This window comes from Trichomycterus rosablanca, chromosome 6 (assembly GCF_030014385.1).
Source record: "Trichomycterus rosablanca isolate fTriRos1 chromosome 6, fTriRos1.hap1, whole genome shotgun sequence".
Taxonomy (NCBI): domain Eukaryota; kingdom Metazoa; phylum Chordata; class Actinopteri; order Siluriformes; family Trichomycteridae; genus Trichomycterus; species Trichomycterus rosablanca.
The window spans coordinates 18,291,506-18,305,161 of record NC_085993.1 but is presented as its reverse complement, the minus strand read 5'-3'; the positions used below and the strand labels follow the sequence as shown (position 1 = coordinate 18,305,161).

General features: G+C 39.9%; 1 protein-coding gene across 1 annotated transcript in view; it reads right to left on the bottom strand.

Moving 5' to 3' along the window:
- The window catches only part of cacna2d2a (calcium channel, voltage-dependent, alpha 2/delta subunit 2a), a 379,664-nt gene that overhangs the window by 45,047 nt on the left and 320,961 nt on the right, over nt 1–13,656 (bottom strand). The window contains exons 14-15 of the mRNA XM_062996697.1: nt 11,442–11,520; nt 6,644–6,693 (exon numbers count right to left, since the gene is read on the bottom strand). Of these exons, the coding sequence (XP_062852767.1) occupies nt 6,644–6,693; nt 11,442–11,520 (129 nt within the window). The remainder of the gene's footprint in view (nt 1–6,643; nt 6,694–11,441; nt 11,521–13,656) is intronic.

Below are 13,656 nucleotides of genomic sequence, written 5' to 3'. Positions count from 1 at the left end.
ATATTGTAGTATCCGATAAAGACAACCTGAGTAAACACAAAATACTGCTTTTAAATGACAATTATTCAAAACCTGTATCACACATGGGAAAAGTAATTGTGCCCTAAGCCTAGCAACTAACTGTGCCAACTGCAATCAAATGTTTGCAATGAGTCTTTTAAATCACTGTGGAGGAATTTTGGCTCTTCTTTGAAAAATCTTTTTAATTCTGATACATTAGAGAGTTTTTGAGAATGAACTGCCCGTTTAAGGTCTTGCCACAGCATCTCAATTATGATTCAAGTCAGGATTTAATTAGACCACTCCAAAACCTTAATTATTTTTCCTTTGAGCCACTCAGAGGTGGACTTGCTCCAGACTATCATACATCACCATTTATTGGTAAATGTGACAAGACCCATGTGTTCAAAAACGTTCCATCCTTGACTTATCAGTCCATAGAATATTATTCCAAATGTATTGGGGTCATCTAGATGTTGTTTTTGATAAATGTGAGATGAGGTATGTGTTATTTTTGGTCAGCGGTGGTTTCTGCCTTGCAGCCCTCCCATGAATGCCATTTTTGCCAAGTGTCTTACCTATTGTGGAGTCTTGCACACTGACCTAAATTAAGACAAGTGAGGCCTGCAGTTCTTTAGATGTTCATCTGGGTTCGTTTGTGGACCTCTTGAATGAGTTTTCGATGTGTTCTTGCCAGTCCTGGGCAGGTTCACCACGTTCTCCATTTGTGGAGGATGCTCTCACTGTGGTTTAATGGAGTCCCAGAGTTTCTTTTCCAGACTGGTAGATTTCAGTTCCTTTGGTTTACATCTGTTTTTGTATTTCTTCATGTGGCATTATGTGCTGTTTTTTGAAACATTTTAGCTTGCCTCACCTTGCCAGAAAGGTTCTATTAAGTCATAATTATGTTGAACAGGTCTAGCAGTTATCATGCCTAGACATGGCTAGTAAAATTTAACCTAAGCGTGAATTTAATTTGGTTAACTTTACCTTCAATATATGAAAATCATCTTTTAAAAAAGCACCTTCTGTTTAATTGGTATTTTTTCATTTAATATAATACACTGCAGTTTGATCTGAAACAAATAAATGTGGAAAATATAAACTAAACTGGGTCAATACTTTTCCAGCACTGTATATGGTATGATGTATGCATCCAATAAGAGCATAAATCCAATTCAAAAACTATACGTGATGAAAGATATATTCTCTCATTTGCTTTCGGCAAAGTAAAGCAATGTATTATGAAGTATAGGAATTGATATAAAGCTTTTAGTGTCTGCAGCAGTTTCTGCCACTGGCTACCAGATAAGTATGTTACTTATCGCTTTAAACGAACTACAATGCCATGCGTAATCAACTTACAAGCACTTGGGAGATGACATTAAAAAATAAATGGGAGAGAGAAAGAGAACAGACGAGGCATTAAGTGAGGGAAGAAAACATAAAGCAAAAAAAGAAAACACCACATAAAAAGATACTAACTCTTCTGCCACCATTCTCTGCATAAAGCAGGGTGTATAAGTGTCGTTGGCACTGGCTTTTTGGCTTGTGATTTGTGTAGATCATGGGAGTAACGAAATGTGACAGTGGTGAAGGCTGTGGTGAGTCGTGCAGGTGTGCAGTGTTACCCCCATTTGCGCACACACGCTGATGTGCTCGCACCTGCCTCAGCCTCGGCAAGCCTATTAGAATAAGTGGCAGTTCTCAGAATAAAATTACACTCAGTCTAATGAAACAGCTGACAGACTATTCACAATGCTGATTAATGTGCCTTCAGGTCTGGTGGAGGAGAAGAAGGAAACTAGTATATGTCGCAACATATGGAAGTAGGGGAAATGTTGTGGTATTAGCACTATACACTGATCAGCCATAACATTATGACGACCTTCTTGTTTCTACACTCACTGTCCATTTTATCAGCTCCACTTACCATATAGAAGCACTTTGTAGTTCTACAATTACTGACTGTAGTCCATCTGTTTCTCTACATACTTTTTTAGCCTGCTTTCATGCTGTTCTTCAATGGTCAGGACCCCCACAGGACCACTACAGAGTAGGTATTATTTGGGTGGTGTTGTGCTGGTATGAGTGTATAAGACACAGCAGCGCTGATGCAGTTTTTAAACACCTAACTGTCACTGCTGGACTGAGAATAGTCCACCAACCAAAAATATACAGCCAGCGTCCTGTGACCACTGATGAAGGTCTAGAAGATGACCAACTCAAACATCAGCAATAGATGAGCAATCGTCTCTGACTTTACATCTACAAGGTGGACCAACTAGGTAGGAGTGTCTAATAGAGCTGACAGTGAGTGGACACAGTATTTAAAAACTCCAGCAGCACTGCTGTGTCTGATACACTCATACCAGGACAACACACACTAACACACAACCACCATGTCATTGTCACTCCAGTGCTTATCCAGCCCAGCCGGATGGCAGAGCTGAGATTCGATATGATGTATTCGAAATCCCAGCTCTGGTGTGCTAGCGTATTTTACCGCTGCGCCCCCTGAGTGGCCAAAGTTTCCACACTTCTATATTTTTGACAGAAACAGTGAGGGTGGGAGGAGGAGTAATTGGTTGTGTCTGAGAGACTGAGAGAGAGCTTATAGTCCGGATTTAGCAGCATCTGATTTCCACGTTTTTGGACCGAAGAAGATTTTCATGTGATGATGATGTGAAAGCAGCGGTGCATCAGTGGCTACACGCTCAACCAAAAACATTTTTTGCTGATGACATTAAAAAGTTGGTACGACGCTGAAAAAAAAATGCATCGGAAGGTGACTGTACAAAAGATGTAATTTCTTTTTGAAATCCTTAATAAATAGAGTTTTAAAAAGTGCTGAAACTTTTTGAAGAACCCTCGTATATTGTATATACCGGTAAATCTACAAGAACCACAGAACTAAACCCAAGCCATTATATTCAGTATCTGGCTCCCAGTCTGTGTATAGACATTTCCCAAACATCACATTCCAGTTCATAGGAATTGATCTGTAGTTAAATAGCCTGGCCCCACTCTTAATTAGCCTTTATTCAGCAAAAATAACATAGTAAGGAACACTTATGTTGGGTAATAAGGCCTGGTATATAGCCATCATTCTGATGTGCAGGATCATTCATTTATTCAAACCCCCTCCCCCCACACTCTTGTGTTGGTACCTCTACCAGTACAGTGGATTTCATATCAATGGAGCAGAATGGACAGATCCCATGTGACCTTTTCTCCCTCAAATACAGCCTATTTAGCCTATAAGATGCACGGCTAGGTTGGGAGCACTGCTGAGATTTGAGCTAAAAAGCTAAAACAGTAAAGTGTTATTTCTCCCAAACCACACATTCCTGTGGCACAATGATATCTAACAGTAGCGTTCTCCTGGCATCAGATTTGTCTATCACACTGGCAAAGCAAAATTCAGCCTGCCAGAAAACCCATTTCCAGTGCATCTGAATTCAATGACTGTGCTTTACATTACTATAGCCAATGCTTGGCATTAAGCATAACAACCACAGGCTCATATGCAGCCACTCCGCCACTGAAACCCAATCCATTAAGCTTTAGCACCTAGTGGTCCAATTTTATGAGCTTAAGAGGGCTACATTTTCACAGCTTGTGGTTCCTTTTCAAAATGACAGCATGAACAGTCGACAGTGACAGCTCTGGTAAGGCGAAAATTGGATTAACTGCCGTTTTGGAAAGGTGGGACTGTCCCTTGTTAAAATCCAAAAAGCTATTAAGCATTTCACTGTTTATCAATCACAGAGGGTTTTGACTCTTTTTTAGGGAAATAATAAAAGAAATGACTACAGGTTTATTTCAATCAAGCAGAAACTACACTTGATTCCCATTGTTAAATAGGGTTATATAAATATAAACTCCACTCCATCACAGACAATGTGAACCACCCCCTGCACACAGTTGTCATAAAGCAGAGGAGTATGTTCAGTGACAGACTGTCACAGCTGTCACTGCGGACAGATTAAAAAGGTAATTTGTCCCCAGAGCCATTAGGCTCTATAACTCCAGCATTCGTGGACAACGCGTGATCACTAAGGACTGAGCGTATATACATGTATATATGTGTACTTAAGTATATTCATACACACGCATATGTATGCTAATCTATATATGGCTATATTGGCCCAATCCAATGTGCAATACTCATCATTTATCACTTTATATTTAATATTTAATCTATATTTAATCTGGACCATGTACTGTATACTTGGAACTGAACCTTCCTGCACTTTTAATTCCATTCCATGTGTTTATTTTGTTTATTTACACTTAATCCATCCACATCATAAATAAATAACTGCTCTGTAGTTATGCAATATATGTAAAACTCAGGTTACCTTCAATCTGTGGAAGTGTTTGTACTGTTTCGAAATTATATAGTTGTAATTTTTTTTTATAGTGTGTATTTGATTTTATGTACAATGCTACTGGGACTCTAATTTCCTTCGGGATCAATAAAGTATCTATCTATCTATCTATCTATCTATCTATCTATCTATCTATCTATCTATCTATCTATCCATCTATCCATCCATCCATCCATCCATCCATCCATCCATCCATCCATCCATCCATCCATCCATCCATCCATCCTTCCATCTAATCTAATCTAATCCTCCCACAGTCCAAAAACATGCAGCCAGGCTAATTGGAGACACTGAATTGTCCTATAGGTACCTAGCCACTGGCATGCATGAACCAGTGCATTGTAGTGCCGGTCCCAAGTCCGAGAAAAATAGGGAGGGTTGTGTCAGGAAGGGCATCCAACGTAAAAACTGTGCCAAATCAATAATGCGGATCACGATCTGCCGGCGACCCCTAACGGGAGCAGCCGAGGGAATAGAGATTTGCCTTTATTGATATTCAGCATTACAGGGCAAGTGACTGAAAAATCACACCCTAACCCTAAATCACACTAACCTGATTTACACTGAATGGTGTCAGCTGCTGATGCCAATCCTCAAGTGTTCATCAGTAAAGGTGGAGTGATATTTTGACATAATTATTTTCATGTGGGAAAAGACTGATTCACACAAGTAGGTTGATCCAAAAATGCTGTCAAATATGTGGCACATTTTCTCATGTTTGGATATTTTATCTTAGCCAACCAGTTCCAAAATTGTCCAGCAGAGGCCCTTGACTTTATAGGAATGTCAGACTGTAGAGTTAAAATTTCATCTTCAAGAGCAGTTTTGAAGCCAGCACATCAGCTTCAGCTGTACCACCAAATGGAAAGCACATGAATGTTACAATCGACTCAAGCAAACTAAAATCTCAAAAGCACTGTTCATCATCAAAAGTCTGCCATCACGTTCTGAATTTGTTCAATGTACCATGCACTATATAGTTATATGCAAGATGTCCCCTGCTTTTTCAGCCCTGATGACATGTTTTGAAAGTTCCATAAGTTGTGGCGCTGCAAAAACTCTCGTTTTTGAAACAACTCATGAAAGCGTTCACAGAGCTGATCATGTCCACCACGTTTGTCTTTGCCTTGCAGCTCTTAATTAAGCTCATTCAACATGTTGCTTAGATCTGTAATGCCAAATATAAGAGCCACTGTTTGTCATCTAGCCTGGCGTATTCTCTACCGTTCGAGACATGGAGATCCCGTAACCTCTGCCTCTATTAAGCCATCTGACCTCTGTATATAACACAAGATCTGAATATTCGCCATCAGCTTCTTCCACGTATGAACGAAACAGCCGTCTTTGCAGTGGTCTTGCCCGAATCAAACTGTTTTTGGTTTGTTTTGCACTCATCTACACAAACAGTGTAGGTTACAAAAGGAAAAATGCGCAAAGAAAAAATGGCGCAAACTGGCTACTGATGAATTAAAACTGTCTAGATTAGCAGTGCTTTAAGTGGGCTGAGGTGTAGCTATGGTAACAAACAGCAAATTAAAAAAACATTTTCATGTTAATAACGTTGACCTGTTTAAATGAGACGCAATCTACCGGCGTGCACTGTGCGATCGACTGGTCGATCGCTATTGACGTATTGGGTCTAGACCAAAATAAAAACCTGCAGTCATCACAGCCCCAGATAAGCGTAAAGAAATCTGTATGTCTGAAGACTGCATGACAGTTGATGTTTGATTTTATGTGCCTGTTAACTATGAAGGTTAGTTAAATACCACAGAAGGGGTATCTACATACTTTTTGTGTTTTTCTTTGCAAACACGTGGGGAAAGAAAGAAAATGTTAGATGTAGCCATGCAAACATTTTAGTATTGCACTTAAATGGTGTAAGCTGTGAAAGACACATCGTGGAATTGTGCAGTGTAATGAAGGTAATAATAAAAATTATATATAATAAAAATTATAAGTGGTTGAGTATGTCACCCTATGGAATAAAGACTAGAAGAGAACACGACTAAGAGCAAAACGTCCTCAAGCTTATTGAGCTTATTGAGTAGACTAGAAAGAAAAAAGATAACGACATCATTTTATCTTATGATCTATCTCTCTCGAGTTAACCTGAGCATTCAAAGCCAGACAAAACCAGCAAAATATCCTACAATCACAAAAACCCCAAAGAGAAAAACGTGTGTAGTGAAAAATGTGCCAAAAATATACTCTCATACATGAGCAAATGCAGAAATAACACAACTAACCTGTGTGTTGATTCTTATTGCTCCAATGGATGGGATCTCAAAGTAGTATCCTGTTAAAAAAGACAATAAGACTGAGTCATTCCAGTGATTTTAAAATTGATTAACATTAATCAATAAGTGTAACAGAGACCTGTAATATCAAGGTCCAAAATTAGTCTAGACAGTATTATCCCACAGGTAAGGGCCTTTTACGAAGCAATACATTGTATTAAATTCGTGTATTCTATGTAGTGGTGAAGTGAGAGCATGAATGTGAAAGAATGAACTGCCTTTATTACCATTTCTATATCTATGTATTTCTGTCCCTGGTGGTCGATTGAGTCTCAGATCATGAACAATGGGTGAGTATGTGTGTGTGTGTGGGTGTGTGTGTGTAGGTCACTGAGCATGCCGAAGCTCAGGCTTATGCTGATTAAAGAGAGAGCAGAGACACTGGCAGGGTCAATAAGCACAGCTCACTAGGTTATTACAGCGAGAAGTGTTTGTACAATGAGCTGCAAATGGAGACGCCAGTCGCAGAATGTTAATAGCTAAGAAATGTCTGTCACCCTAACATATAAGATTATCGTTCTTTATTCTTTGCCAACACATGCAAATCATTTATACAAACAGTTAAATCAGCAGAGCATGTCAGCCCAGGACCCAGGACTAACATCGTATCTTCCTATCATCATATTTCTTGCAGCTGCCTAATGATAAAGACGGACATGAAAAAAGCAAACTATGTTACCTTATACTTTACTGGAGCTGTTATCAGATTCTAGCCAAGAAGTGTAGTGTATACTGATATATATATATATATATATATATATATATATATATATATATATATATATATATATACATATACACCGATAAGGCATAACATTATGACCACCTTCCTAATATTGTGTTGGTCCCCCTTTTGCTGCCAAAACAGACCCCTTGAGTCATGGACTCCACTAGACCCCTGAAGGTGTGCTGTAGTATCTGGCACCAAGATGTTAGCAGCAGATCCTTTAACTCCTGTAAGTTGTGAGGTGGGGCCTCCATGGATCGGATTTGTTTGTCTAGCACATCCCACAGATGCTCGACTGGATTGAGATCTGGGAAATTTGGAGACCAAAGCAACACCTCAAACTCGTTGCTGTGCTCCTTAAACCATTCCTGAACCATTTTTGCTTTGTGGCAGGGTGCATTATCCTGCTGAAAGAGACCACAGCCATTAGGAAATACCACTTCCCTGAAAGGGTGCACATGGTCTGCAACAATGCTTAGGTAGGTGGTACGAGTCAAAGTAACATCCACATGGATGGCAGGACCCAAGGTTTTCCCAGCAGAACATTGCCCAAAGCACCACACTGCCTCCGCCGGCTTGCCTTCTTCCCATAGTGCATCCTGGTGCCATGTGTTCCCTAGGTAAGTGATGCACACGCACCCGGCCATCAACATGATGTAAAAAAATGTGATTCATCAGACCAGGCCACCTTTTTCCATTGCTCTGTGGTCCAGTTCCGATGCTCACGTGCACATTGTTGGTGCTTTTGGAGGTGGACAGGGGTCAGCATGGGCACCCTGACTGGTCTTCGGCTATGCAGTCCCATATGCAACAAGCTGTGATGGACTGTGTATTCTCACACCATTCTATCAGAACCAGCATTAACTTCTTCAGCAATTTGAGCTACATGTGCATCAATAAACCTTGGCTGCCCATGACCCTGTTGCTGGTTTACCACTGTTCCTCCCTTGGACCACTTTTGATATGTGTGTGTGTATATGTTATATCGTTATATACGTATGTACTGGCACAACCAGTTATTAGGTTTAGGGGGCAGTTAATTTTTCACATGGGTGATATAGGTTTTAAATAAATATTTATCTTTAATAAATAGAATGATCATTTAAAGGCTGCATCTTACATTAAAATTAGTTAAAAGATCTAGATAGAAACACATTAAAATGCGACAAATTAGCAAACATAAAAGAAATTGAGAAGGGGCCAAATACTTTTTCACAGCACTCTAAATTAATAAAAGAACTGGATTGGGTCAAGCTGTACCACTGAGAAATACATGCCCCCTGAGGGACACCTGAGTTGATGATAACACACATTAAACTGTGTCAAACACATCTCTTATTACATACATTGCTTTCTCTTTTTCTTAGGCAAAATGTACTACAGAATAGATATACACAGAAAATTCAACCTGTTAAAGAGCATTTGTGTGTGTATGAGAGATAAAAAAGTGTGTGGGTCGAAGGGAAATGCCTTTATGCCTTAACAAGAAGGTGTTTGTGTGTGCAAGCTTTCTGATAGAATCCACAATCTGGAGTGTCTTCTACACCAAAGGGAACGAGTGGCCCCTTTCAGCCTTTGTGAGGGTGTCAAGCATGTTCCTCTGCAGCCTTGTGATAGCAGCATGAACGGTATAGAAAAGCAAGTGATCAAGTCCAGAGAAATGCTGAGAAAAATCTTCATGCCTGCTGTGCCAATCTGGTCCCCTTCATGCATGCCATTTAAGTGCCGAACATGGCTACTCAAAAGCCTAATCCTAAAGTCAGCCTCTTTGGCTTGTGATGGAAGGAAGTCACGTTTATCACCGGAAAGCCAGTTCTTTCTTAGCTAATTAATTAGAAACTTGGAGGGGATGAAGGAGGACCTTTAAAGCACTTTGGCACTGTTAGCAACTGACTAATAGGGGAGCTGGGTGAGACATGATCATTAGGGCAGAGCTAGGTAAGGGCACAATGCCAAAAAGGCACAGAGTAGCACTTAACAGGTGGAGAGGAGTGAGGTGAGGAAGACAATAAAAAGAAAAATAGACAAACAGTCTATACAAATACTGTCATATTGGATTGGATTTAGCTTGGGATCTTCTTAGTAATAATTTAAAATGCTTGGCATTGTACATTACATAACAGCAAGGCTGTAAAAACTGTCTGCAAAAGTCAGTCTCAGGGGCCACTTGTATGCATCAATGTATTAAAATAATCGGCCTAGTATATATAAATGCATTTTATATAATATGCACCTCTGTGTCACAAGTAGCAGGTTGAGAACCCGTAATATGTAATTATATAGGTAAAAATGTAAGCAAAATACAAAATATGGTCATTTAATAAACTAAGCAATATTTAAACAGTATTTTAATTGTAAAATATTTAATGTGTCATGAATCAGCCTCTGTGCTCCTGGAGTGTGCCTATGTGCCACGCCCCTCTCTGGGAGCACTCTCAGTCTCGAGACAATGCCTCTTTTGTGATCGGTCCCCTGCTAATTATCCTCAGCTGCAGCTCGTCTGCGGTAATAAACTCAGGGCTTTTAAGAAGGGACCTGGGGATCAGTCAGGTGGAGAGACTTGATTTAGTTTAGTTTTTGACCTAGCGCCTGTCTGTTAGCGCCTGTCTGTTAGCGCCTGTCTGTTAGCGCCTGTCTGTTAGCGCCTGTCTGTTAGCGCCTGTCTGTTAGCGCCTGTCTGTTAGCGCCTGTCTGTTAGCGCCTGTCGTTTACTAATGTTCATGTTTATAAGTCTTGTTTAAAGTTATTTCTTTTCATGTTTTGTTTTAGTCAGTTTATATTGTTTGTTAGCTTAGTTTAGGGTTTAGGTTCTGGTTTCATGTGTTTAGCGATTACCGCTAGCTTAGCATTTAGATGAGTTCATGTGTGTGTCTTGTTTTGTTTAAACCTGTCTTGTGTAAATTTGTCTTCTTTTGTTACTATTAAACGGTATTAAAAACATCTATGTGTGTGTGTCCACCACTCTTGTCCCATCTCGCCGCAATACGTTACATAATGTCTATTTTCTTTGGTAGTATACCTATTTACACTAACTGGGACATATAAAATGCTGACATTGCTTGTATTTTTTTCCATTCTCCCCATATTTCTCCCAAATATAAACACTGACAATTCCCCTGTTGCCTGTACCCCCTTGGAGATACAGGAAGTCATTGGATGCATTATTCCATTTGCCGGGGAAGGGGGGGGGGGGAGTCTCACAGAGAGCCTTACCATGTATGGAAACACATGCTATGAAAATGAGTACCACACCACTAGTGCAGGAGCCTTGACAAGACAGCAAGGGTGGCAATAAAGCCATACCAACCCTCACCTCAGGGACCAGTTGTTGTTGGTTGGACTTGAGATCATAGCTGTGGTGAGCTTGAGCAATAGACTGCTGAGCCACTCCTTTTCTGTGCTTTTAATGACTTACAATTGTTACCATATACAATCCAAGCAATTGAGGGTTAAGGGCCTTCCTTGCTCAGTGGCTAACCTTCTGATTACTAGCCCAGTACCTTAACCCCTGAGCTACCACTGCTGACCAGTTCAGGCCTGGTTCAGCAGTGCCAGGTGTTTAATTATTTTTAATTAGTCTATCATAATATACTTTATTGACATACTTCAGTCTTAAACGTCTGTGTAAATTTCGTTGGTATGAATACACCGTATGGTCAAAGGTATGTGGCCAAAGCACCTAACTGTTGAGTTCAGGTGTTTCAGCCATACCCACTGCTAACTAGTGAATAAAACTTATTAATATAAAATATATCTTTGCAAGTTTTTGGAAGTTTGTAAAAGGTCATTACTGTGTATCTGTGCCAAAACTAGGTCAACCCCACTGAACTACAATCGGATGAAAAAAAATACTAAGACCCACTCCAAATTTAGTAAAAAGCCCTTCCATAAGAGTAGATGTTGTTATAGCTGCGAAAAGGGGAGAGGATTAGGGGAGGGCAATTTAGGAAGTCTGTCATTATATCGCAAATATTTATAATGAAATTTAAGTTAAAACACTGACAAATACTCATCACCCACCTCTATTGGCACAAGCGATCCACTGCAATGGAGTGACATCATAGTTGTGCTGTCCAACGGAGAAGGTGAAAACTCGAACCTGTGAGAAAAAGAGACTCTCAATGTATGACTTCAAACTGTAACAATAAAAACAAATATTCCTTTGTCATAAGCAAGTAAAATATTCCTATTTTATTAATTGTATAATAATATTTATGTAAATAACAGCCTTCGTGTCAATAACATCAGTGATGTTTTAAAAAAAGTGATGATTCGAAAATATGCAATGCATGGATTAAGAAGATTGATGACTGATACATAATGTAAAATTTGTATAACAACATGCATAATGTCACTAAACTGACAAAAAAGAAAGAAACTACATAAGAAGGACATGTTTTTCCCTATGTGTATGACTGGTACACATACTCAGATGTCCAAAAAAGAAAAGCACAAACACAAAACATAACGCTGCCACCACCATGCTTTAAAGTAGGCAAAGTATTTTGAAGATAGTGGCCAAATAATTTGAATCTTCATCTCATATGACAACTTTTAGACAAGCTTTAATGTGCAGCAGAGGATTTTGGTTTCCAACAGCAGCCTCTTAGCCCATGGCAATGCAAAGCACCCCTAACTGTTTAAAGTAACACATAAGCTTTAGGCTTTTAATACATGTCATAGCTGTTGTTTTGGGTTCTTAAATCTGTCAATTGTTTTTCAAATTTCCATTCAGCATAATGTGACAGTTTCTATCCCGACTAAACATCTGCATTTTGTGATGTGTGGAGAGATTACTAAACATTCCCACTGCAACACTTATGGCTCAGTCTTAATGGTATAGTCAAAATAGTCCTACTAAAATGGGTACAGAAACTCACCAGCTGTGATAAATCATAACACTAACAATAATAAAGAAGACCAAGCAACAATAAACAAATAAATAAATAAATATATATATATATATATATATATATATATACAGTATATATATATATATATATACTGTATATATATATATACAGTGTATCACAAAAGTGAGTACACACCTCACATTTCTGCAAATATTTTATTATATCTTTTCATGGGACAACACTATAGAAATAAAACTTGGATATAACTTAGAGTAGTCAGTGTACAACTTGTATAGCAGTGTAGATTTACTGTCTTCTGAAAATAACTCAACACACAGCCATTAATGTCTAAATAGCTGGCAACATAAGTGAGTACACCCCACAGTGAACATATCCAAATTGTGCCCAAAGTGTCAATATTTTGTGTGACCACCATTATTATCCAGCACTGCCTTAACCCTCCTGGGCATGGAATTCACCAGAGCTGCACAGGTTGCTACTGGAATCCTCTTCCACTCCTCCATGATGACATCACGGAGCTGGTGGATGTTAGACACCTTGAACTCCTCCACCTTCCACTTGAGGATGCGCCACAGGTGCTCAATTGGGTTTAGTCCATCACCTTTACCTTCAGCTTCCTCAGCAAGGCAGTTGTCATCTTGGAGGTTGTGTTTGGGGTCGCTATCCTGTTTGAAAACTGCCATGAGGCCCAGTTTTCGAAGGGAGGGGATCATGCTCTGTTTCAGAATGTCACAGCACATGTTGGAATTCATGTTTCCCTCAATGAACTGCAGCTCCCCAGTGCCAGCAACACTCATGCAGCCCAAGACCATGATGCTACCACCACCATGCTTGACTGTAGGCAAGATACAGTTGTCTTGGTACTTCTCACCAGGGCGCCGCCACACATGCTGGACACCATCTGAGCCAAACAAGTTTATCTTGGTCTCGTCAGACCACAGGGCATTCCAGTAATCCATGTTCTTGAACTGCTTGTCTTCAGCAAACTGTTTGCGGGCTTTCTTGTGCGTCAGCTTCCTTCTGGGATGACGACCATGCAGACCGAGTTGATGCAGTGTGCGGCGTATGGTCTGAGCACTGACAGGCTGACCTCCCACGTCTTCAACCTCTGCAGCAATGCTGGCAGCACTCATGTGTCTATTTTTTAAAGCCAACCTCTGGATATGACGCCGAACACGTGGACTCAACTTCTTTGGTCGACCCTGGCAAAGCCTGTTCCGAGTGGAACCTGTCCTGGAAAACCGCTGTATGACCTTGGCCACCATGCTGTAGCTCAGTTTCAGGGTGTTAGCAATCTTCTTATAGCCCAGGCCATCTTTGTGGAGAGCAACAATTCTATTTCTCACATCCTCAGAGAGTTC